The following is a 27,590-nucleotide window of genomic DNA, read 5'->3' on the forward strand; positions in this document are numbered from 1 at the left end:
ATGCACAACTTATTGTTCTTAAGTAACTCCACGTCAAGTACTTGAGCCGAAGATGTGATATGGTTCCACAAGTAAATTTTTACTCACAGCTACACGCCGTAAAGACTTCTGGTTTTTAAAAATAATAATTATGTTAAGTATAATCAAAGGTTAGTAGTTGTCGATTGTCAAACTATAAATGATAATTAGTAACTGCCAACCTATAGAATTGATAACCCCTAATGGAATTAAATTATACAGGGTGTTTATATATGTCTACTTTAACACCCCTGCTCTGACGTTCATTTAAATTTGCGTTATTAGGCAAACACTCCATTTCCACATTCACATGGGGTAAATTACGCGAATCAGTTTTTTGATAACTTTGCAGCATTGTGCAGACAATAAATAAATCGGTCCCAATATTTACGTGAATTCCTAATTCGTATACTTTGCCAGCACGGCGGCAAATGTTTCTGGCTACTGACGTCACGCGGAGTAATTTAGCGCACAGGCACGTTTTCTTGCTTCGCGCTGACCCTTGATTTTAAAGTGCTTACAGCGGACGTAATAAATATCAATATTTCTGATCGTTTTTTAATAACAAAATCTCTCGATTTCAGTTTAAATAAAGAAAATGTCGAACACCTGCCTATTATATGGGTCGTGTTCATATCAAAATAATAATAATAATAATGTCTTTATTAAATATTATCAAGTTAATTCTAATTATTACAATATTTTAATTTATAGTTGATTACTGTCATGTATATTTCGTAAGATAAATTTCGGCATGCCTTCTTTAATAATAATAATAATTATATATATATAAATTTATTTCAATAATAACATGGAATCCCATGGTACAAATTCAGCAAAAGCTGCTCTTCCATATGCACCATGCACATAAATAAGTGGAGTGACGTATAAAATAAAAGTAACACTTTTTCAGCTAAAAACAAAACCAAGACATCATAGTAACATAAAAATAAATAATTATTATAATTAACAAATATTAAATAGGGAGACGTAAAATCACACGAGAAAAATAAAAATAAAAAGGTATAAGTAAAACAAAATCTTAACTTTGTGATGTAAAGAGAATATTAAACATTTCTCACTTAAATTTCCTACTGGTCAAACCCTTGAGAGACGAAGGTACAAGACCTAAATAGTGCGAAAGCAATTGTTATGCCTGTACCTAATAACGAGACTAAGTATGTAATGTTATGAATTATTATAAATTACATATATTATACTTGTCAATATAAACACATGCATTATTCGTGTAATATAGGTAGATTCTAAAATACACAACTCACACCCTCATAAACTTTTTCAGTGTTTAATTGGTTTTTTAGCGTCTTAAAAGTAAAGGTGAGGTGTTATTTGTGCGGAACCTACTTTTTTTGAGTATTTAGAGAAAGTAATGGAGTAACCTTTAAATAGTTAAACTAGTACCCGAATCGGCTACCGGTAAATTAAATTGGATGTTGATTAAACATTCGAGGAAGTCGTGCTCGTGAATGTGACACGCGCCCTACTGGTACAGTGACGTCACTAAACCACTCCAACCAAGGCGAAGGCCTCTCGAAACGGCCTTACAAGTTTAATACGTTAAATGGTGTCTGGTTGTGCTTGTTGCGGCTGCCTTTTGTTTATTTGAAACTTGTACCCCATTCGATAAGCGAGTTTAAATTTGTGTGTGCATAGATAAGGGATTGATTGCGTCACTGTAGCGCGTGTGTTTAAATAATCTCAAACCAGATTCATCTGCACCATAAGATCTGCACATTGAAAAGTAGAACACACCACTTCCCTTTCATTAATTTTAATTTGTACGTTTTTGCTTTGTAGACTTCAATCAAGTAAGTTTCATCAATTGTTTAATCTAACCTCCTTAATTTTCTCTCAGTAGATTCTACAAAATGAAAGATGTTATTGATGTCATGGAATTGCAAAGAGAGAAAACTCGCAGAGTACAAAGCCTTGATTATCGTCAACTAGATTTTGCTGCAGGATTTACTCCCGCTCGCTTTATCTTTGAATGTGGAATAAAATTGCACGCTCAACCTTTAACTATTGCCAGTGCGACAATTCTCATGCATAGGTTCTTCAAAGAAGTTGATCCCACTAATTATGATTGCTATGTATGTATCATTTTCCTTTTTCTATTGTATTTTGATGAGCATTTTAGGTAAATTTTGTTAATGTAAAGTTACGTACATTTTTTTAGCTAATTGCCGCCTCAACATTGTATTTGGCCGGAAAAGTAAAAGATGACGCCCTCAAAATTCGCGATATCATAAACGTAGCACATAACACTCTCCATCGGGGAAGCAGCCCTTTGGAGATTGGTGATGAGTACTGGAATATGAGGGATGCTATTGTTCAAGCTGAACTATTAATAATGAGAATCTTGAAATTTGAAGTTTCTATTGTACATCCTCATAAATACATGCTGCACTATTTGCGTTCAATGGAAGGCTGGATCGGAAAAGATAAGTGGAATTGCATCCCAATAGCGCGGACTGCTGCTTCATTCTTACAAGACTACCACCATGACTCCACAATTTTAGACTACGCGCCACAGCATATCGCGATAGCGTGTATTTCATTAGCGTTACAATGTTATGGAGTACGTCTGCCACTCATTGAAGATAATGAGGATGAAGCGTGGTACACAATGTTTGCAAAGGATCTGCAGAAGGATAAACATTGGGAAATTATGGAAAAAATAATGGAGGTGTACAATAAAGAACCCGAAAATGCATGAGTATTGTTCTTTGACTGTACTAAATAGAAGTTCTCAGTATTTTAAATGATTTTGATAATTTTTAATTGATAATAAACAATTTTTTCAAACTTTGATTTCATTTATCACTTTCCTTGAGGGTTCCATCGCCGGAACAAGTACAGTGCAACCCCTTTACTCCGGATACAGTAAGGTCACATATGATATACATACAATCTGTTTCAAACTAACTATTGCTGATGACTTTCTTAGTTGTAACGTACACGATTAAATTACCAAAATTGTGTATTATCTATCGAATCCAAATCTGTAAACAAAACAACATCGCATTTTTTAGATAACAAAAATGTGACTTATGGGACACCTTGTATATTAGTGCACCATAGCCAAAACGTTTCCATTTTCTTCATTTTTCAGAGTGCATAAAAGGGTATTTTCATAGAAAATAAGTTAAAGCTGAACTATGGTGCTAAGGGTCTCTGATTCGAATCCGGGTTCGGGCATGGATATTTGTAAATGTATAGTGGGTTGGGTTGGTAGAGCAGCCCTGGCTGAAACCCCGTCCACTCAAAATTAAAGGCAAAATCAAATAATCTGATCAGGCCCGATTGTGTTTTTAAACCATCCGAGTACACACAGACACACAAAAAAAGTTTCATCAAAATCAGAGTTCAGTCACAAACATGTACAGTAGAATTTTGCATATACATATCAACATACCTTTATTTCAAATAATGCCTCTTGTTATACATTGTATCACAAATATTACAAAATCAAATGATAAACATAAAATGAATATAACGAAGAGTAACTCGTTTGGATTGTCATGTCTCTTTTGAGCCTTTTCTGTTATACTTAGCTATTGATTTAATAGTATACTGAGTAGGCTGAGCATACTAACGTGGTTTTGTGTATTTGCCTTTCTGTACAGTAACTCGCGCGACCACAAAAGCTAATTTTGTAATTCTGTTTTCAGTCTAGAACTAGTAGAGTTTAGTCAAATCAGTTAAATTTGAAGGATACGAGCGCTCAGCATACACTAGTTACTTTTTCTTCGTAAAAAAATAAAAAGTCTAGAATTCTATTTTCTTTTAAAAGTTCTAAACGTGTAATTCGCACCCGGTCAGCCGAAAGATTCTTACAGGTCAATTGCAATAGATAAGTTTGGCGCCCCTTCCTATTAAAAACTAAACCAATTATTATTTAATGTCAAGGTTAAATTTTAAACTCTCGATTTTAACATGTGCAAGTTCAACAGCACTGATAAGGTCATCTCTTTTAATCTAATCTGTACTTGTAAAATAAACACTATGTTTATGAGTTATGACTGGCTGAGTTCTACCTAATTTGAGCAGTTTACACGATTTCATGGATGAAGGGTTTCTAGATTTTTTATTTCAATCATATATTTCACATAGGGTATACAAATGATTATTTTAAGACGTGTGATAGACAGAACATGAGAGCATGTTGGATGTCACTTACTCCCTTAAAATAAAAATAAGTATATAGTTCTAGGTATACATATCTGAAGGTTGTAACAATATCGCATACAATCCCATACCACATTTAAAAAACTATGTTAGATAAAACTACACATTTAAGAGCAAGCGGTGGAACATCTATTAACAATGACATCTATCACAGGAGCTTCAAATCAACACAGCCTAGAAGCGTATAATGTAATGTGATATTCTTTAAGAATTATTGAGAAGTAGACATTAAATGTATTGTTTTTCCCTATGTCTACTTTTAAATGACAAAATCTCGCCTAATTTTAGGCATCTAGTCTAAAAAAAGATTATCTTATTATCCTACTATTATAAGATGTCTTATATTTAGAGAAAAAATTTAAAAAAAACTTGTGGTTATTGGCAGTACCTATCATTAGTATGTAAAAAAATCAGCTTCATTCATCCAACCGTAACCTAATTATCTCTAGAAAGTTCGTGAAAAACTGACTAAGAATTATTTTCAGGTAATGCATCTGCTATCATTGAATTTATAATAGTTATAAATTCAATGCTGCTATTATAGGGCGAACCTTTAAATTTGAGAGACCCTGTATACTAACACTTGTATTTTGATGTACCGGGAATTTAAACGAGACAATGTGAATGTTAAAACGTTCAGTAGATTTGGAGTAGTGGAGAGTGGCCACCGAGATATAAAGACAAAATAATAGTACATTATATATCAAGGTAGAGAAGTCCACTATTATTGCCTGAGCACCAAGATTACATCTCGAGGCGCTTGCGCCGAGGGGTGTAAGGTGCGAAGGCAATAATAGACTTCTCTACCGTGGTATATATACTATTTTTTTCACTACTAGCACTTGAAATCCTCTAAATTAACATATTATATTGATAAGAGAGTTAACGGTTGGACAGAATTGTTTGTTTCTTAATTTAACATGTCAATCAAGTACGTGGAAGTACAAGTCAAACAGGCCGTATTTTGTTCTGTCATTGAGATTTTTCAAAGAGTAATTTCGTTCGAATTTTTTCAAAATGTGATAATTTTAGGTATGTAATTTCTCTGGAAATTGCGAATGGTGGCAATTATTCGTTTTAGAGAACTTGTCTAAACGTTCATTGAGCGAAATTTCGGGTTGTGTTTTCTAAAAGTGACAGCGTGACAGTTCTCATTATTGACTACTAGTTAATAATAAAAAATTATTAACCACTTGGAACAAATGCCGAGAAAGCCTACTTTACAAGTGGAAAAAAGGTTAATAATCATGTCATCAGACGCTAGTAGTGAAAAAAATAAATAATCAAACTATCAAAGTATTTAAAGGAGAAGTAAAGGGGTCTTACATTATTATAAACTAATACGAATTGAAAGTGTGAGAGTACTTTGTCACTTCGATTTATGTTCTATTCTTTACTGTTTTTGAAGTTGGTATAATAATACAAAAATCTAAATACCACATACCTACCACTTTCTGATTTCAAGTTTTGGTTGAGTTGGTTTTCCTTCCCGTAGTCATATTTAAACATTGCGCATTGTACAAACTGATGAGTGGAGCACAAGTTTTACTACCTAATCAAAATCATTTACAGGCCGCGTGCATGGTGAGTAATGGCGCCGGCCAAATGATATCAGCATATAAATGTGTGCAGTGAAAAAGAGTTTGCCCATCTATTGATGTGTTTCTAGTGTTAATCTAGGGCATATTTCCAAATTAGAAAAACTAACATTAATCTTTATACATAGGTACATGTATTGTTTGCCTATGTCTACTTTTAAAAGAAAATCCTCCTGAAGAGCGCCTAATTTTACGCATCCAAAATAACTTCTTAAAATAAATAAAGATCTGGCTGTCATATCAATTAATTTGAATAGTTTGTGATGAAAAATGAGTTGCTGTCAAATCGCTTGTTAACTGTTACTTTGACTTCACAGAAAATAAATCTCTTACGCTCCTTAAACTGTTACCGACATTATACCACTTGACAATATCAACTTTTTTCTTCAGTTGAATACATCGCACACAAACGAAAATAAAAATAAATTACAGCCACAACTTTGTTTTAAGAAGGTATTTTGGTTGCATAAAATTAGGCGCCCTTCGGAACGACTTTTGTCATTTACAGGTAGACATTGGGAAAAACAATACAGTACATCCCTGTTTTATCACTGTATATTGTATAGCATTTTGCGAATGCATGCGGGAATACAGGTTAATAATAAAAACGAGTGAAGTATTTTAATAAGCTCATTTAGTCATCATCGTGGAAGCGTTTACATACAACTAAGGAATCTCAGAAATTTTTGAGATGGGACCCATGTGTTCATATTATAACAATATGGCATGTGAAATGGCAACAATACATTTAAAATTAACAAAAAAAAACGAGATTCTAATTTTTGGTATAATAAATACACATAAAAGCAAACTTGTGCAAAGGGATTCATAAATATATCATATATGTTTAAAACAGCAATACAACTTACTCGCCTTCTTCCGATTTGGTTTAGGTTAAGGTTGCACCAATTAATTTTTGTTTTCTCTAAGCAGGCATCTATGCCAAATTAATTTCAGTTCATTTATCAACTTCGTTCTATTAATATTCATTCTAAAATATATCACTATCTTCTGGCAGTGTAATTTTTTATGTCCTCGCTAAATGTTTATGCAGTAATAAAATAATTTTTCATAGGTGCTGCCTCGAACAAAACAAAGTCCGATACTACTATCACGCACTACTTTATATTAGCTATTTTAAACAAGAATTTTTAAGAAATGATCGACTACCGAAATCAATTATGAACTAACACTCAACATGACAGACAACATATAATACAACCTGACAGACACTATATCTCCTCGCAGACAGTAATTTCCCATAAATACTACATAATACATTCAACTAGAGCTAACAGTTAAACATTATTCAAATTTCGAAGAATTTAAGCATCAATTCAATAGTGATTTAAAACAACAAATATTAATCGTTTTTATTACATTAGTTGTGCAGTTTAACGACTCCAAGACGGAACACTTGACCTGCAAGCATTGAGACTTGATAGTTCAATAGCACCAAAGTAATTGTACTTGTCAAACAAATCAACATTAGGTATGTACTAACATGCTGGAAGTAGCAATTTACGAAAGTAACAAATAAATTGTGATTTACATCGTGGTGCAGTCCAAATCTTTGGGTACAATGTGTCAAAAACATAATGGCAAATACTACCAAGTATAACGCTTTTTATAAAGCCAACCAGTAGGGTTTTAGTGTCAGTCCACTGTTTCCTTGTGTTAGTACCGAAATTCCAGATTTATGCAGCACATTTTGTTTTTTTAAAACATTGTTAAAAAACAAAATCCACTGTATAAATCTGTAATCTTTTAGCTCGTTGGTTACACATACTCTAGTGATTGGTTTCATAAGAAGCGAACATAAATCTCTTTATAGTTAGCACTCTTTGGTATAGTATTTAGTTGTTACTTTCATAACTAGGTTCTTACTTTTTATGAAGAAATTGAATTAAATGCATGTAACTAAGATAAGCTTTGGTAAACCCGTATAGAAGCAACAGATCCATATTACTGAGAAATAATAGCCACTTCAATCATTACAGATCATTTATAAGTTGTTCTTGAGCGTAGTTCAGATGCTTAAATTTTTCAGGTTTCACTTAACTACAACAAAATAGTTTATTAGGAATAGTTTACATACACTAATTTCTAAAATGTTCCACCTTAACCTGTGACCGGCTATATTAAAATGATATGAATTGCTTTGGTTACCTAACCTGATTCTGTGCGAGTGTGCAAATTATATAACGTCCATGTTTCTATTCCCATTTCCCGATTACAATAACTTATTTGTACATAAGGTATAGTTTGTACGATCTTAACGTAATACTGTGCAAAAGCTTGGAACTAATTGTACTTTGAATATTATTAAGTAATAAATATTGAATTTTCAGCCTTAAGTAGGTACTCTTATATATTTATTCTCATTTCAAAAGAATTCTTATTGAAACACTCGATATAATATATAAATATATGTAAATAAAGAGATTGCACTAGCTCCGAGTGTTTGGTTAACTTAATTCATACCATTAGATAAATATTAAGGCGCAAAAATAGAGTACAACTTTTTATGCCTTTATTTATATTGAGAGAGTAAAGCTATCACTTTATTTTTATTTAATTGATTAAGACATGAAAGGCAGAGGGAAAAGTTTAACAATCCCATTCAACATATAAATGGTAGAAGTAAAAATTAAGATAGTAAGTACAAGATGCTGTCCTGCGGCATCCACTTATTATGCTTAGCGATACTTCTACAGATATAAGGACACAAGGATATTCACGCAGGTTCATAATATATTATATACAATGACTAGTAAATTCTTTACCCCCGCAGTAGGATGTTGCTGGTGGACACATGCGGTATTTCAAAATTAATGCAATGGGGATTTGTTTCTTCAATGGCACAGTTGTATTCATCGAATATCCTTCATGTTTTGCTTTGAGCCGAATATCTTGAGCATTTGTTCTTCGTAATCGTTAATGTTTCTTTTCATAAGTTGCATGCATGGTCCGAGAAGACGCTCAAAGGCTTCCACATCAAGAACTGCAACAAACCAACACGTTAGATCTCAAAAATTTATTCCAAACTTAAATTAGAACTACAGTCATAAAATTAGTATGTAATTTAAATACACACATCAAAAACTGTATTCGAAATACACAATGAAAAATACTTAACAAGATACAGATGAACGGGTGGCGGACAAAAGGATGGACAACCATACAAAGGATCATATTAATTTGAAAATTCTAAATACAGTAAATTGTCAAATACAATTCTGTGGTTTATGAGTCTCTTACATTCGTTACAAAAACATTCTCACAGTTTCTCGTTTCCCATAACAGAAACCTTGTCCATTTATTACCCGATTAGTACATTAAAAAAAAATGAATTCTCGCGATGTTGAAGAGGACTGCATTTATTGTTTCATCTGATGAAATTCATGGTTTCAACGCCTATAATGCTAAACCAAAAGCTTAAACTTTTGAGGTTTAACCTTGGTAGGGGGTCGCTTTTATTTTCGGGTTGCATCATGTTGTTTTATTGCGCCTTATAAACATAAACATGAAATACATCAAGAGGAAATACACTATTTACTCATTTAAATAAATAAAATCATGACCATAACAATTCTTACCTATTTTTGAATGGAACCATGACAAACTTAATTTTATATTGTAACAGTGTGCGACTATGCAAATGAAATGTGTAAATTATACTGAGAAAGATTACCACTGTGAAACCTTTAACTGAGATGATTACTAAATCAAAAAAATACATTAAAAAAGAAACTTACATGCGAGTTTCAGATCGTCAGAAGCATAAGCCGAAGCAGCTCTTGGTCTGTGCGTCACTAAAGCGAGCTCTCCAAAGTATCCCCCTTTACCAATTCTGTTAATTTCTACCTCTTCACCTTGATCATTATACGCCTTAATAATCACCGTTCCAGTTTCGATGAAATACATTCCATCAGCGGCGTCGCCCTGTTTTATAATTCGTTCGTTGGCGCTGTAAGTCCTAGGAACTAAAGCATCGGCAAGGTTCATTCTCTCGTACGATTGCAACGTCTTCAGCATCGGCACTCCGTCTATCAACGCTTCGTACATCTTCCTTTTCTTAAAAGCCGACTTAAGTAAAATGCGTCTAAATGTTTGACGGTCCATAGCCCATAATGAACCTTCGGAGGCGGCCTTTATTGTCGCCGCCCTCGGCATATTGTAGAGTAAAGCTAGTTCTCCAAAACTTCCACTATTTTCGTACGTGTGAATGTGTTTAGGTTCCTGTCCGGAATCGCCCACCAATGCGTGATAAATTCCGCTGCAAACAAATTATAACATTGAAACAATGCAATTGTATCTACTTAACATGGCATATGAATTTTAATGTCCCTATATCGGTAGTATCTATTAATAGTTTTATGGTTCTACAAATGAATCATCTATTTACAAAACCAATTTCTTACTATAGCCCGAGCAAACATATATGCTGGCAAGCACTTAATTAGATACACCCAGAAAAAATCACTCTGAGCAAAAAGCTTAAACAAATTCGAACATTGACTACCATCTAAAATTAACAAGTCAAAAAGTAATCGTAAACGATTTACATAAAGCGCATTTCCACTTGCATTCATTTCCCATTTGTAAGATGCAACTTCTATAAAATCGTAAAAATCCGGCCACAAATATGAAAGATAGCGTTGCACATGGGCAATCCATTGTTGACGTGCTACTTCAATTTCAGTTTGAGAAGAATTTCATTTCAATGCTTTTCTAAATAAGAAAGTTGGAACTGCGCATGCGCAAACCTAAATTTTGAAACTAATGTTAGATTTTCCTTTGTTCCAAGCGCCAAAGAATCAAATTGCACTTAAATGCTTCCATAAATAAAAAAGTTGACACTGCGCATGCGCAAAACCAAATTTTGAAACTGGCGTTAGATTTTCCTTTATTCCAAGTGCCTATGTATCAAATTTCGTTTAAATTCTTCCATAAATAAAAAAGTTGGCACTGCGCATGCGCAAAACCAAAATTTGAAATTGGCGTTTGATTTTCCTTTATTCCAAGTGCCTATGTATCAAATTTCATTCAAATACTTTTATAAGTAAACAAGTTTGCAATTCGGCTTATAAATGGTCGAGATGCGAAAAGGGCACTGTGAATTTTGAATCGATTCGATTCAACTTTTGGCATTGCGTATTATATGGCTAAAGTTATGCCCATATTGAATTTCATGCAATTCAGTTCATAACTAACGGAGATGTAAAAGGGATCGAACATTTCTAAACAAAGTTATCGTTCACACGGACAGATAGATGGACAGACAGACAAAGGAACAGACGGACAGACCAACAGGCAGACGACAGATAGCAATGCAACATTATAAACGATCTCTAGGATCGTTAATAAACGGCAAAAGTGTAAAATTATGGAACATGTAAAAAAACGGTTTTTTGTTTTTTTTTACAATAACTTTTTTTGTAAGCGGTACAGAAAAAATTCCTTCCTTGGTACAAGACTCGACACCATAAGGAACCAAATAGCGAAAAAAGTAGAACAATAGCTCTTAAGATAAAGAACTAGTAGCGTCGCAAAACGAGCGGACGGACGGACGGACAAAGTGGCCACAATAGCGCATTTTTTTTTATTTTTGTGGAAATGCGCTAAAAAGCTGTAATCGATATAAAGGAACCTCTCATATACATAAAAATTACGAATCATAAATTTATGACGAATAAGACATGAAATGTAGTTGTCTGTCAATCTGCCTAGAGGAGTGGTCAAATTTGGTCCTTAGTATGCCGTAACTCTTAAACTATAGGTGATAGAAAAAAATAAATTGATGTTACAGTCTTGATGCATTTTTTTAAAGATAAACTCGATGTTAAAAACCAAACTGGCCGAAGGTCGTTTGTTTTTTCAGTTATGGGCAAAAGTTGCATTTTTTGATTTTCATATAAAAGCCTGTACTTTATTTATTAAGTTATCGGAAACGTGTTTCTTACAAAAGTTTCTTTGTAAAATGCAGTTCATTGAGGAAAAAGTATTTACAGTGGAAATAGTTAGTCTATACTGTATTCATTTTAAGAAGGTAGCGGTAAAAAGCATAGGGAAGCTTTGACCTTCAGTGTGATTGGTTAAAACTAGGGATGAGCGATAACCATTTTCACCTATCGATAAGTATCGGGTACTTACCTATCGATATATTTTACTTATCGATATGCCGATAATTATCGAAATATCGATGGTTATCAATATATCGATACTTATCGATAACTATCGATATATCAAAAAAAATTCCCATGCCTAGTTAAAACACAAGTCAGTATTACGCTGAAACATAAAATGAATGGCGAATTTTGCAAGCTGTTAGTTTTTATTGTCAACTAAACTCATGAAGTGTCATTAGTTGTTAATGTCAAAGATTTATTTCTATTTGCAGTATTGGATATTTCTACTTTACAATAATTTGGTGCAGTTTTATATTTTTCCTGTGTGTGCTTGTCTTCAGGCACAGCGCCATCTACTACCTTCTTATAATGAATGCAGTATAGTACGCGATATTTGATTTCCATTAAATGGATTTATTGGCGAATTTTTGATAAAATAGTGAGAAATACAACTGAAAATGAACTAATTTGTATATCATTAGATGAGAAAAATCTTTTGATTGGTGTCATTACAAACCCTCTCAGTTAATATGGGGAGCAACGATCTGCAAAAAACTTTTTTTGAATCATTTGAACCTTTTTTTACAATTTTTTTCTAATGTTTTTTGAATTTTTTTTTAATATCATCCCTGGTGTGCTATATTTTTGAAAACAGAATTTAATATACTGTCTGTTTAGATCAAGCTTCGAATACCTTTGTATGCGCCCCCGCCGTTTTCCAGTTATTCCGAATATAAAATTCCATATTGTTTCCTTCCCCCAGTTTTTAAATTTGACTTTTTCTAGTGATCCTTTACGGTTGGTGTTTGCGACAGCGACCGAATGTAACTCCCACAACAAAGTAAAGTCCGATACTCCCTACATTTTTCATACTTTTATACTTTTCCATGTTAAATCTTCTGAAGTGAAATGAGTTGAAGCAGTCGCCATGAGTGAAAAACCACCCGTTCCCCTAACACTCCCACCCCACCAACGGTTTGTACCTTGACAATGAGATCATCTCTCGTTTTATACAGTGCACTAGATTGTGCAAATACTAATGCAAAATTTTGGGAGAAATTAAGAATTTGTCCCCCCCCCCCATTTTAACTTTTTTTGTAATTTTGGAACTGATCACGCGCAAATGAAATGCAATCGTCAATGCGCAACCATTTGAAGAACGAAATATTTTGTTTCCTAAAATTGGGGGGCTAATTTCGCGCAGGTGATTATCCAATTTCAAACATGATTACCTGTTTCCATGACTAAATTGGCAAATTCCGCAATCATAATCTTTACTAGAAAATTGCTTCCCTAATTTCTAATGTGTTGTTACTTTTATATTCAAATTACCACAGTGCACGATACCATAGATGACGATACCGACACAGAAACACACAAGATTCTTACCACACAAGATTATTTATACTAAAACCATAAATCAAGTACTACATGAGAATTTTATTGGTAATAAACCCAGAGAACCTAATGTTAACAATATCGTACCATAAAAATTAGAAAGTATGTTAAGTATTGGGGTGAAAAAACTTGTTACAAGTCATTAAAAGAAACACACTTATTGCCACCACTTACAAAGCGAGCCTATTAGTATTCAATACCGCGTGTTTACACATAAAGATAGTAATCACTGTTTTATATAGTTTTCTATGGGTAAGTGGGCAACAATCAAGGTTCAATTTTTTTGCTAAATTAAAAAATAATGAATAATGATCACTTTAATCTACACAATATTTAATCATCAATGAAGTTTGTATCCTTAACCCCAATCTACCTTGTTAATAAAATACGTCACTATTAATTAATGTTGAATAATCTATTTAAACGGAACGTGATCAACAACCTTTCCACTATGTAGTGAGGTAGTCAGAATTAAGGTACACTACATTAAAGAAGGCCTATTTGTAGTTTTCTATCAATCTGCATTAAGTTTCCATACAATAATTGACTCTGCTATAAAGCGCAAGTGCAGTATGGGCTCTTATGAAGTAACCTCCTCCTTTACTATCTTTACCCATTTACCTATAACGCTATCATTGTCTTTCGTAACCATGTTATCCAACATACAATTTTTAACAAACTGACAACCTTTTGTACTGTTGTACTCTACTGTACCGCATAGCTAACTTATTTCGAATGTTGTTTTTTCCTGTAAAGTACGTATCTATTTTTTTGTTTGTTAAATTGTTGTTTATACTTGACCATGCCTATATGTTTTTTTACCATTTATGGCAATAAATGATACTATTACAGAAAAAGAAAGTCTTTCGAATAATTTAATAAAACTAATGCGTTGCTATTTGAAAAAACAAGTATAAATTGTCCAAAAAAACGCATTTCTAAACCAAAATAGCTTAGGTAGTAAATGGTTGGATTAGATTTTTTTAGATACTCCATACCCTCGTCCATACCTCACTATAGTCTATCAAACTTAACCACAATTCGGTGTTATTTATTACCTATCAGATTCTCAATAAAATTTTGAGGAAGCTGATATTGGAAATTTAAATTTATTTATATGGATGCTGCGCTTCTTTATCCCTACACGCTGCTTTCATGCAATTATGTAATTGGCAATAGTGTTGCACTATGTAAGTAGTGTCTGAAAAGTATATAAAATCCAATATCACGATGGGACGTTTCTGTGTTATACTTTGGATTTGGTCTCAAGGACAGTGTGCTTTGATTTTTCATAAAAACAACAAATGACAGTTCTGAAGAGCTCTTATTTAAACCCTCGTTTAAATCACTGCCTGGTAAAATCAATGTTAGTAGACAGTACAGGATTTTCCATACCGATCGGACACTCTACAGCTATGGGCGTACCTTTCAATGACGTAAAAGTTATCACCGTCGTCTCCTTGCTTTATGACTAGCTCATCAGCAGTAACTCTTCTTTCGAACATTGCATCCAAAACATCCTGCATTTGTTCTTTGTCTAACGAGCGAAATAATAAAATGTTGCGCACGGCGTCCGCCAGTCGCTGCCGCTGTTCATCCGATTTAGGAAACACCACCTTGGCACAGTCGTCTTCGTCTTCTTCGGGATCGTACGTCTCCGCAAACACCGATTTACGACGGCCTGTGAAGCGTCCGACGGGTGGTTCTGAAATAAATACTTTCATGAATAATCTAATGCAATTTTAAGTGTTGTGCTTAGCTATTCTTTACTAAAACGTATTTTCTCCGAAGGCCAGAAGACCAAAACCGGTAAATTATCATCAGCTTCATTTCAAGTTGAACTCAATTGCTGAGAAATTGATTTCTATCACCAGCGGTATAATTGTGATATTTGAGGGGAATTACTTTTGACCCTGACTGTACAGTGTCCCCTATTTTGGTTGAGACGTGTATCTCAGCTGTTTTTAAAGATAGAGACTTGCGCTTTTCGCGATCCTCTGCCACTTTTTTGTGAAACTTAATACCACAAACACACTCAATCTAGTTACGTATGCTTCTGGGATACAGGCTGTAAACGAAAAGATTGACTTTTAGGGAAGGTAAAAACTGCCTTTTTTGTCGGTCTCCGACCCGAAAGTAAGAGACAACAAGCGTTAAATCAAATGTTTTCAATCTCACCAACCGTCAAATTAAGAAGTGACAGGTATTACACCTCGATTACACCTTCAATAGGTATTCGCGATTTCTAACTGTCAATCACGTATTGTGATAATAATAATAATTACCAATAAACGCATATTCTATGAATTGCACCTGTATACAAAGTACAGTTTGATAAAGAAAAAAGAATGTTTGTCGGTAACTTATGTCTGTCTAAACCGTTCATCCGATTGCGATAAACTTTGGGGAATTGTTGGACCGCGAAAGTTTCTGAGTTAGTAAAACATTTTCAAAAATTGCCACGGGAATGGGAGAAAACAGGATTTTGTTTTGCAGTTGGAAAGAGACTTGACATTTAAAATGTAGGTTTCTTTGAAAGCGTTACACTGGACTCAGACAGAACTGCCCGAAGTTCCCATGGGAACGGGGTACGGGAAAAAACGGAATTTCCCAAAAGCGAATTTCGCCGAGACTGCTAGTACAGTATTTACTTATACAGTGTGTCCAAGAAATGTCTATCATGGTCAAACTAGAAAAAAAACATAGGTTGTGATACTTACATCAATATAATTAGGAAAAAGAATGCAAAAAATGACGTTAAAATATACAGGGTGTTTCATTTAACAAATACCATCTTTAGGTCAAATATCACAAACGGTGGTCCAAAATTTTTTTTACTACGCCACTGGATTTACGTAAAAATATCTAAAATAGACATTCACCTTTTGTCCATCTTAAATGGGTTGTAAGGCATGATAGCATCTCAAAAAGTCCAACTTTTCTCGGAAAGAAACGTAGCTAGACTGATTCTGTTTGTGATATTAAAAGTTTCACAAAAAAGTGGCACAGAGTCGCCAAACACCGCAAGCCTCTATTTTTAAAAACAGCCGAGATACACTGCAGTCTCAACCAAAATAGGACCCACTGTACCGGGTGGCCAAATAAGAATGTCCTTCTACCACCTCACAAACTAGTAGACATAGAGTTTTCGGGTAAGAAATTATGTAATAAAAGTGGCCAGGAGAAATTGCTGGAAATAATTTTCGAGTGTGTAAAATGACCAGTAGGGGGACAACTGTCATGATTAAATATAAAATTTTCTCCGGATTTTATCTACTAAAGAGGTATCAAAGATAGATGAGTTTTAATCCTGATAATCCTGAATATAACCCATTCTTTTTTGTTTTACTTTTTTTCCTATCTTGTGAAGTAAAGTGCTGAGGGAAATAAAATGCTTTTATACATAAACTAGCGCGACTCCGCAGGCTACATCTGCTCATCTTGCAAAATTATCTTCCAATTACAGAGACAATTCAACTCATGTATAAAAAATCGCATAAGCCGCAGTGAAATTGTCACTTTGACAGCGGCAAAAGTTACCTGCAACTTTTCCAGCGACAAATGCACTAGTGGTTTTTTCACTTATTCATTTTCGAACCAATTATCGCATTATCCTTTCCCATATGACTAGTTTGACGTCTGTCAATAATTGATTAGTTGGTGAATTTCTTGTTCGTTAAATTGTCCTGCCGAATTACACTCGAGGTTTGTATTTAAACCGAGTAAATTTGGGTTGTGGCAATTCAAATCTGTTTCCTTTTAGCAATTGTACTCGAAAAACTGTCAACCTAAAAATGCTCCACCTTCGGTGTCGCATTTTTATTAGTTGACAGTTTTTCTCGTCTAATTGCTAGGCAACAGATTTTCATTACCTAAACAACCCAAATTTACTCGGTAAAATACAAACCTCTTGTGCAATTATAAGTGATAATCGGTTATATACCTTTAACCACCCAAAATATTAGATGGATGAACATGAATTTGTACAGTGCTTAACGAAAAGTAAAAATTGCTTGTGGCACTAAATGCTTCAACATTTGCATAATTAATTGCATCATTACAAAGAAATGTACTCGTTGCCGTTTTTCGACGGCCATTCTTATTTGGCCACCCGGTACATGAGACCTCAAATACTTTGATTTTCCTTGATTGAAGGGCTGCGCGTTAGAAATTTATTATCGATTTTTTTTTAATTAATGATACTATTGATATACTGCTCACTTCTGTAACTCCTACATGCGTCATTTGATACCACCCAAATAGAGGTGTTTGACGTAAATATGCTAATTGAAAAATTAAGAAGTAATTTCTCTGGGTTTAGGAGGAACTAAGCAATTTGTGTATTAAAAATAGTTATTCCTGCAGCCAGTCTACCATTCCAGTAAGAAATTGGTACTAAGTACTAGAAAGACACACATTCACATTTATATTAATGACATTTGTAATAATCGTAATTTATCAATTACTTTTCCCAATCCTAGTTTATAAGCAACTGAATACAAAGAATCCGAATTCCTATCTTGAAAAATGTAATTATCGCATTATCTACCAGTCCTCAGACATCCGGACGGACGGTTATAAATCGTCACGCCTTCTTATTATGGCCGGAGAATGTGTTAACAAGATTCTTAATATAGACTTATTAAAAATATCGTAGCTGCCATACTATAACGTCTAAAGTATGTAGAGCAGACTCGAGTTCGAGCAAAGATAATATTGTTTGAGACTTTATAAAAGACTACGCCCTTTTCCACATTTTTTTTAAATCATCGTACACACTTGTATGTTGTAATTTCCATTCTCTATTGAAAACAGAATTGGGAAATTCGAAACTGTCCGTGAGTTACCATGTACACAGATGTACGGACGGACAGAAAGTTCAAAATCACGAACTCGCTTTTCGTTAATAAACCGCGGCGGCCGTTAACACCTCGATTTCCATTTTAGCGTGTTAATGATGGCCACTCATTGACCTTGAACCGAAGCGAACTGAAAATCTCCAACGTGTGGATAACTTCACAAATTTCTGGGCCAATATATGTGCCATATCATTGGCACACACATTGGCCAATGTGAAGAGGAGGCATAACTCGAAAAGTTAAGTGGATATGGCCAACTTAAATTTTATAAATGTGCATTGTACATAAAAGATAAAACAATAATACACTTCCAATTCGGAATTTAGGTACTGTCTCGTAGGGTTTTACAAGATGTACGACAAATGATTTTGCGCTACAATATGAAAAATTAAAACTAATTACGCAAACCTTTTCACCCTCATGAAAAAAATAATTCCGAAAATCCCGCCAGTAATAGTGATTGATTAAAGCTCAAATCCGCTTTGTTTGGGATTCGTCGTACAATCAATGGTCATTTCGGAGGTAATTCTGGATATTCTTTTTTTTGTCAACAATGACAGTAATGTAAAATTGAGTTGACGCAAATGCTATTCAACGAGACGGGAACGAATTATATTGGTTTGGAAATGATACTTTAACTAACAATTTTCCCCATGATAGTTAGCGAGATGGTTAGCTTATCTACGCAATTACTTGCTACCACGCATAATTTTAGTTTGCGTAATTATTTTAGGGACAATTCGTTTTTGTGTTTAAAGTGAATTTAGGCCATTATTAGATAAAAACTCTAATTATTGCTTTTATTTCAATCGATGATGTTGTAAAATGATAAAAGTTGCAGGTGTATTTGAATGTTTTTATGTTCCGGAAAAATTTTCGGCCACGTTTTTGCATTGAAAACTTTATATACAGGGTGCTTTAAGTAGGAGGTATGACGTTCCTATTGATATTTTAAAAGAAACAATGTCCACAATATACAGTGTTCAGCCCTCGGTTCAGCCGGAAATATGAGTACAGACAGACCCGCCGACATAATCGAGATTTTGTTTGATTCAGATTCAAAACGTGTATTTCCGTAAAAAAAGTGGATTTTTACCCCAATGCAATCCCTTACTACCGTGTGGCATGCAGTTTTTGAAGGGTAGTATGCGGCACCGCACGTTAGTAAGGAAGGTATTGCATTGGGGTAAACAATGACCCCCCATTTTTTTTTTTACTGAAATACAAGTTTTATTGTATCACACGTCTACTGAAAGACCTAATCGATTTTAACAGGGTACCATACCATGTAAGTATGTTAAAGAACGATGTAGAAGATAGAAACAAACGTGCTCTCCAAATATGTTGCAAGTAAGAGACCAAAGTATTTTGTTTGGGAGTCATTGTAATACATTCACGAAAATTTAATCGTGATAGTAAAATTGTCTGGCAAGGTCTATTTTTGCTTCGGGTATATTCGGAAATGTTGGCCGCTGGTATTGGCCACTCGGTCCAATTTGAAAGAATGAATGACAACTGAGATAATACACCGTTCCGTGGCTTTTTGCGGACCTTGATATGTGGATCAGAGATAAAGAACATTAAAAGCTCGATTAAAAGCTGTCATACATTACAGGAGTACGGTATATTTGACTTGCGTGCAAGGCGAAGTAATTTTTGGATACATATACACATAAAGTAGTTAACATGTTTTCTAAAATAACTCAATTATGTGCCCGATAAAAATAAAGATCGATTCATAATTACCTGGATAATCGTTCATTTCAAATATTAAACGAGATGATTTAAGAATGCTGCTAATTCTTCACATAAATTTCTTCTATACGTAACACAGGATCACCATTTACCACGTCAAATTTTGCATAAAAGTCAAAAGTAAATGTCAATACGGCTCCTTTACGAATCTCTCTACCCGATTTTATTAATATGCTGTGCATATTGTGTTCGTTAATTAAAAAATGAGCGGCGTTAGTCCAAGTGAGTGTGGATCCCTTTGGTCTTTACTGCGCACTGAATTGTAAAATCGAGCGCATATTCACATTTCAGTATTTTCCGAGGTATTAGGGACGAAATTTGGATACTACACCGCCTACTTCTGCTGCTTGTTTATCGTATCACGAGATAGAGGTAAATTACATTTGAACTTTCTCCGTTAAACACATCCATATATCTCTTTAATGATACACTTCTATTCTAGTGCAAGTAATAAAGAGAAGTCATTAAAGCGCATCGCATATCTCGTGATTTATTGACGACACTGTTCTATTTAATTCAAATATTTCGCGAGTGGTACGTATCTTCCAATCTTGAGATACTCACTAGTGTGTTTCATTATTAGTGCTTTCTAACTTGCATCATGCTTAAAATCAAGCTAGGCTGTGCTACTTTGGCCCTGCTGTTTTGACGCGAAACCATTTCGGCGTACCTATTTGCCAATGAGACGGTACCACCATGGTGTAAAATAGATACGGGGTGCATGAACTGCTCCTTCGCTCCACGCTACCAGCACTTCCCCTTTTGTAGCGGAAAATTAACAAAAGTCGAAGGAGGCGAGTCACTTGGTTCGTCAATTTATTTTCGCGCGACACTACGCGTACATACTTGGATGAGGTCGCCTGTTGCATGTTGTTGATTGAACAGTTCATTAATCATGGAGTGGACCAATGATTCAAGAATTACAACTAAGTGTTATAAAAGCAGCCAAGTCTGTCATCGTTTCGCTATCCTGCATATTGAAAAATGGCAATAAAATTGATATTTATTGAATTGCATATCAGTTTGTGTGGAGTATAACAGATTTGGCTTGTACCAATGTTCTCTCTAATGGTCCTGAAAGCTGGGAAGACTTTGGAAACGATTGGAAAATTGGATGTACTTTTTTTGGAGCGCCGCAACAGCATCGAACATTTTTTTTCAAAAAGCAACCTAAAATTTTATCAAGGTATTCGAAAGACCTTATTTGTCTATGTACAACTTGCAAAAATTGGGCCACGTTTTATTGCAAAAAAAAAGAGAAAAAAATGTTAGTTAAAAAACTAAAATTTTGTTCGCCAACACTAAATCAATTTTAATTAGGAATTACAATTATTACTTATATGTGGCCTTCTAAAATTAAAATCAAAAAAATAAATAAAAACAATGGACAAACAGCAAAAATTAAAAATAAAAGAGAGGCGTTGCCAAGCGGTCACCCAAGTACTCATCGGCCCGTCGAGTGCTGTGTTAAGAAAAAGACGAGGAAAAAGATGCACAAAATAGAAGGAATCCAAAACAAACCAATTTTCAATTATGTACCAATAAAAAATTTATCGTAATAATCGTTTAAGATATAACATCCAAATTACATTGAATTCTGTAACAACAAAAATTTTCCTGTTGGAATTTGAACAATTAAAGTATTTAATAAATAATAAAACAGGACACAAATTAATATGATTTGGCAGTGTATATTAGACATAAAAGATGTAAAACTGTCAAAAACGTTTTTTTTTTTAAATATTTGCTTTGAACTAGGAAGCTGCTCTGTCAAGAATTTGGCAACTGGTTTATTATTACAAAAGAGTTGACCAGCTAAAATGTACAACATTTAGAGGTTTTGTTGACGCTCCATCCCTCAGAGTAAGAATGCTCTGAACCCCAACCGTTTCACGTCGTTCGTTTATTGTACAATTATTAATTTTCTCTACTCTACTTACTTCTGAAACGGAAAATCGAACGCACCTTTTGTATATCGTGTCATCTTTACAGCGTTTAAGAATAATGTGCGAACAATGGCTAAACGCGAATATGAATGGATGAAAAGCACATATTGACTGCAGACGCCGCGAACCCACGCAAATCATGCATTGTGTAAAAACATACACCATATTTAAATGTTTCTTATTACAAAACGCTGGAAGATCGAAATATGCTCCGCGAACTTTTTTTGTAAGAAATTTAGTCCACAATTTATCTTCTATGTATTTTTTTGTATCGAAACGAAACATCAAAGCAGATGTTGTCAAGTTCAGTGTTATCAAGAACAAGTGAAATTCAGAAGCTGTGGGCGTTTGGGCCAGTTCAGCCATATCGCAAATTTTGTACGACCTGCATTATTTGTATTTAAAAAAACTTAAGTAATTTAACACATTTTTTTAAATTATCCACCGTCTGAGTGCGGGGTATTATGTCCAACAAGCGTTGTAACCTTTTCTTTTTTGTAGGGATTTTGTTTCATATGTTTCGGAATAAATGTTTGTCATTGTCAATCAATTGTGTTTATTGAAATCCATTGTACGCCCCGGATTTTCATGACAAATTTTCCTTTTCGTGTCCAAGAATTATGTCAGGTGATTTGTGTAATAAATTTGCAATTTTCGGAAGTTGATCGAGGCCACTCTTCCTTCATATTGAGGAAATTCTAGTCCTCGTTTTAGTGTCCGGCCGGATATAGTGTTACTATTCGGCCAAATATAAGGCCGAATACCGGATATCCGTTTCATGCATATTGTCGATTCGCTAAACATCGAGCATGTCGCCAAATCAACTATACACACAGCAAACTACTATGTATTAGGCTCTCGCCGAATTCCCCATGTGTGCGCACAGTATTATACTAAAGATACTTTAAAAACCAACATTTTAACAAATCGAAAATCTAACTGCGAGTCCAAAAAACCATATTTCTACCATAATATAACGAAAAATCAACTAGTTTCTGAAATTGCCCCTTATACGAGTGCAATTAGGACTAGCAACAAACACAACCAATTTCTTGGACAGTGGCTATTTCAGTAGAGTAATTTCCAAACAAAATGTTTTCGAGTCAGATGTTTTTGAATAATTGCCTAGTTCAGTCCTCTTAACATACCTACCTGTTTATAACCATGCATTTTTCTATAAAAGATATTAAACTATAGTGAAGGTAATATTGTAATATTGAATAATAAACCGAGTAGTCTCTATTGCAGAAAAGTGTTCTATCCAATCGTAGAAACAAGATAATTCGAGGACTCGATCGAGGATAACCTTTTGTAATAGCAAGGTCAAGCCGATTTTCAAGGTCCGGTGAAAATTAAATGTTTTTGTTTTTCAATTTTTTTATTAATTTGTTTATTACATGTTGAACTTGATGTTGTTATAGTCGTTCCATATACCTACAGGCAGTAACAGTTGCTTTCATTGCTCGTTGTAGAACCTCTTGCTGCAGCTAAAAAAGAAACAATCTTTAATTCTTTGACTTATGGATATTATCATTGACCCATCAACGGAATCTGAGTACAAAGAAAGCAACTGCAAAAGCCTTGAAGATACAGATCGGGATGAGTGAACGATGAGTTACAAAAAGTCGGCGCTTTAGCAATTACCTTCTGTATAACAAAATGTATAGATCGATAGCAGACTACAAAATATATATCAGTGATTTGTCTACCAAAAAGTGTGTGGTATTACCTCGGGTATTACATGACACAACAAAATTTTTAGTCCGCTTACAGTACTTTTTCACACAGGTACACATGAAGGCAATGATTAAGAAATGCTACGCAAGTTATTTTTATAAATTCGAGCAATTTAAAAACACAATTTATAACAATTATTTATCTGTAGTAGTCAGGAGTGTCAGGACGTTGCAGAATCAAAAACGTACGTGAATGACAATACCAGAATGCGAGTACAAAGATCGTAAATAAATGGGTGCAGATTGGTGATCAGAAAATTCCAGAAAATATTTTGGTTGTATTTTGACCCTTATTGTGGTCACTGATGGGGAGAATAACCGTCTATTTGATTTTTTTTCTTTTAAAAACGGATTACATACTGGAGATATACTTGGTGATCTCGTTGGTGACGCTCGATTGACGTTAATTCAAAAGGAACCAGTTTAAAAAGTCACATAATTGGATCCCCACTTCATCCCCAATCATATTGTCTGAAGTAACGACTAAAACTGTTCATTGAATTTCTACCGAAAAGAATAATGGGAAGTCGTTTTAACACATATTCAAAAAGAGACAATTATTTTCAACTCTTTTTAGCGCAACCCACAAAAGTGGAGCGCTTATGTCCGCATTGTTCCGTCTGTCCATCGTTCTGGGCTATAGCTCAGTCCGTAGACCTCGTATTGACTTCGGGTTTTCCCTATATGAAAGCTTATCAGTACCAGATGTGCAACCTATCAAAAATTAACTTTGGCATCCATCACATTGTTGCCCAAAATCGGTCAAAATCTATTCTTTGATGCCCAAGAAATGAATGCATTTCTGGTGCCCAAAATATTCTTAGCCAAAAGATGTCAAAATCGTTATTTATGCATCAATTTTCTTGGAAAAAAGACAAAAATATTTTTACTCAAAAATGCATCCAATTTCTTGGGAAAAAGAATAAACTCGATTGCTTGATTCCCAAGAAGTGATTCATGTGTATTTTTAGCAACAAAAATATTTTTACCCAAAAGACGTTAAAAACCGAGTTAATAACCTTATTTATTGCACGCTCAGACTATGAACGTATCAACTTTAAATGTAGTCTGTTCGTCTGCCTATGTGAGTGGGTTGCAATGACAATACCCACGTACTAGTGGGAGTTTACTTGTTTAACCTCTTGTTTGTTTTTTTAATGCCATTATTTATAAATTACTGTATGGTTTATATAGTAATAATTACTAATAACAATTACTACAAACACAAAATATACGAACTGAAGTAATAAACACAAAAAAAAACGCTCAAAAACACGAAAGCTGGTTAAACGGACGTGGAGACCGGAGCAATCTAGCATGAACAACTGAGAGATATTTTAACCTAAATGGGCCCTTACGTACCTTTCACTGTGCATGTGAAAAGTAACGTCATAATTGACCCGTCCCCCAACTATTTTAGAATCCGAACTCAGTTTAGTTACGATCGGTTACGATGTAATATGTGGCCCAATGGTCTAGTGCGAAGTCTAGGGTTCAATTCTTTGGTAAAACAAATTTTTGTTTCCAAAAAGGCGATGGATATTAGGTTGTTTGTAGGTTCAAGGTTTTCTTCTAAATCTTCTTTTAAAAGAAAACTTATACAAAATTCGTTAGACATGCACAGCGGTGTGGTACTGTGGTACAGAGGGGCCCATTTAAACGATCGACTGGCAGATCAACCCAGATATTCATACACGCCGCCTACAAGTCTAAGGGTGAGGTGCACCTGTGACCTGTCGACTTTCACAGCAAGTGTCAGGTCACTTGGCAGTTACGAAAACTGACACTTTACTCATCCATACTCCCAGGTCCACTTGACAAGTCACCTGGTAGAAATGAGAGGTGAACCTGTAGGTGTGTAACTACCTTTACAGTACATATGACTCACAGTTTATACATAACACAATTTGTTGCTAACTGTAAACAAGAAAAAAGACGGGGCAGGAGTCTATACACTAAATGATTCTAGATCATTATCAAGGAGCCATAGTGTGACTCATTCTTTCTATTTGCTGATTAAAGATTCCTCTAGAAGCTTTTTGTTTGCTATACAAGCAAATTGAATTGTCTTTAGGGGAAGTCTCAAGGCGAGCTCAAGGGGAGTGTTAACATCGATATCAAAGTGATATATAATGAAAATCGTGAGGAGGTTGGGTTTTATAAAATACCTCATACAATGGAAATTACCTACCCATATATTTATACTCTGTCGACAATCACCTGTTCATATCAAACGCATGGGAAAATTTCCTCATATTCTAATTTTAAGATACTACCTATGGTTCACATTAGATCTCGCGTTATGTAGGTATTACGAATGAGGACTACCATATGAATATTTTTATCCTAGACCTTACATAATCAGAGGAAATGCATAAATCTATTGTTACCCGATAACAACAATAATAACAACAATTTTATCATATTTGTAGCAGATTAATTTAATCGAAGGAAAAGAATTGACTCTCACTTTTCAATTGAAATAAGAGATGCGAGTCCTCTAACCACACATCACAGTAATTGACCATAATTAGTGACCCAAGTGAACTTTAACCTTGTGGTTTATAACTCTCCACATTTTATTTACGATTACATAAGTCTGCACTATTAAGTTTACGTCGAGGTTTACGTAGTGTACCAAATGGTTTATTGATAACGAGTACGAGATAACGAGTTATTATAATGTTGCCTTGTAATTATTACAAACGTAAGAATACAAATTAGCCTTCCACAATTTGATGCCAAAAACCACGAATAAGTAAAAATATCTTACATAACTCGACGATATTAATGCCAGTAAGTGAAATTATGCCAAAACTTTTAACAGAATCATCGTAGTTACACAAAAAACCTACGCATGAATATTAATTAAAAAGTTTAACCGACTTTAATGAAGTTATATTATTTTGACCCATTTATTCCCTTATCAGTGTGCGTAAAATAAACTACCAATAACCATTAGCAATGACCATAAAAGTCCATCTTTACAATGACACAATAAATTGAATTAATGGTCTCGTAAGATTTTGAAAGCTGTTTTGCCTTTAAAGTGTAACTAGGCTAAATCTTGATGTACGCATGTTAATAATTGCATAATTACCTTCTTCCCTAGATATAGATTCATCAGGAGACGAGGCATCCGTTGCACCGATTACACCTTCGAATACAATTCCAGTTCGATTGTCTCTTAATCGACAAAAGTAATCGGCAGCAAAGTTAATAACGTCGCCCGGTTGCTCTAACAGATAGTTTATTGTAAACTCTAGTAGTACTTCTCTTAGATCTTCGGGTACTTGTATACGTTGCACAGGTCGGCTCATGTTTATTATACGGCAGAAGCAAAGTTTAGAACTCTTCCTAGGTGGGTTTAGTAAAACAGACTGCTGCAAACAGCGAGAGATGGATGCACAGCCAAGTTCTTAAAATTCTAGTTAAAAATCAGTACTGGCCTTTAGGTATATAAAACGAAACATCACTCAAATTTTAGTTGTCATATAAAGTACACTGTCAACTGTCTCACTACACTCTCATGCTCGAAACACGTCCAGGTGCAAATTAAAATGGAGATTTAATTCTTCTTATATGAACAAACACATCAAACAGAACGACTAATGTCTACGAATTACTATTAAGGCGTATAAAATTATTGTTCACTGCATTTTCGGTTGCTACTGTGTTATAATTTAGTTAATTGCCGCGAGATAATCAATGATTAATGATCGGCCCGGCAATACAGTTACCAGAAATCGAAGCTGGCTGGCTGCAATGCCGTACCTGTCGGAAATTTTTTCAACTAATTTCGTGACATTTTACACTGTTGCCACAACTCACGTGCAAAAGTTTAAAATTCAAACTACACATTTTTTCAATTGCGGCAAAAAATATCATTACACGTAATTACTACGTGTTTACTTGTCACAAATTATTTATTACACATCTA

General features: G+C 34.4%; 2 protein-coding genes across 4 annotated transcripts; one reads left to right on the forward strand and one right to left on the reverse strand.

Moving 5' to 3' along the window:
• Positions 1-1,492: 1,492 nt before the first annotated feature.
• Positions 1,493-2,850, forward strand: LOC116174464 (cyclin-Q). Of its 2 annotated transcripts, none has more exons than XM_031492394.1 (3): positions 1,493-1,847; positions 1,898-2,129; positions 2,216-2,850. In XM_031492394.1, exons 2-3 carry the CDS (start codon positions 1,908-1,910, stop codon positions 2,753-2,755), a joined length of 762 nt encoding a protein of 253 aa, XP_031348254.1. In that variant the 5' UTR covers positions 1,493-1,847; positions 1,898-1,907; the 3' UTR covers positions 2,756-2,850. The 2 variants fall into 2 exon arrangements, with proteins under 2 accessions (XP_031348254.1, XP_031348252.1); XM_031492392.1 differs by having other exon boundaries at positions 1,494-1,847; positions 1,895-2,129.
• A 3,581-nt stretch (positions 2,851-6,431) lies between these two features.
• Positions 6,432-27,434, reverse strand: LOC116174458 (cAMP-dependent protein kinase type II regulatory subunit). 2 transcript variants are annotated; one of them, XM_031492381.1, is made up of 4 exons: positions 26,751-27,434; positions 14,780-15,059; positions 9,584-10,104; positions 6,432-8,829 (listed from the first exon to the last, which is right to left on the reverse strand). In XM_031492381.1, exons 1-4 carry the CDS (start codon positions 26,968-26,970, stop codon positions 8,699-8,701), a joined length of 1,152 nt encoding a protein of 383 aa, XP_031348241.1. In that variant the 5' UTR covers positions 26,971-27,434; the 3' UTR covers positions 6,432-8,698. The 2 variants fall into 2 exon arrangements, with proteins under 2 accessions (XP_031348241.1, XP_031348242.1); XM_031492382.1 differs by lacking the exon at positions 26,751-27,434 and adding an exon at positions 19,960-20,343.
• Between the last annotated feature and the right edge of the window lie 156 nt (positions 27,435-27,590).

Source organism: Photinus pyralis, unplaced genomic scaffold, assembly GCF_008802855.1.
Source record: "Photinus pyralis isolate 1611_PpyrPB1 unplaced genomic scaffold, Ppyr1.3 Ppyr1.4_LG6, whole genome shotgun sequence".
NCBI classification, from domain to species: Eukaryota; Metazoa; Arthropoda; class Insecta; order Coleoptera; family Lampyridae; genus Photinus; species Photinus pyralis.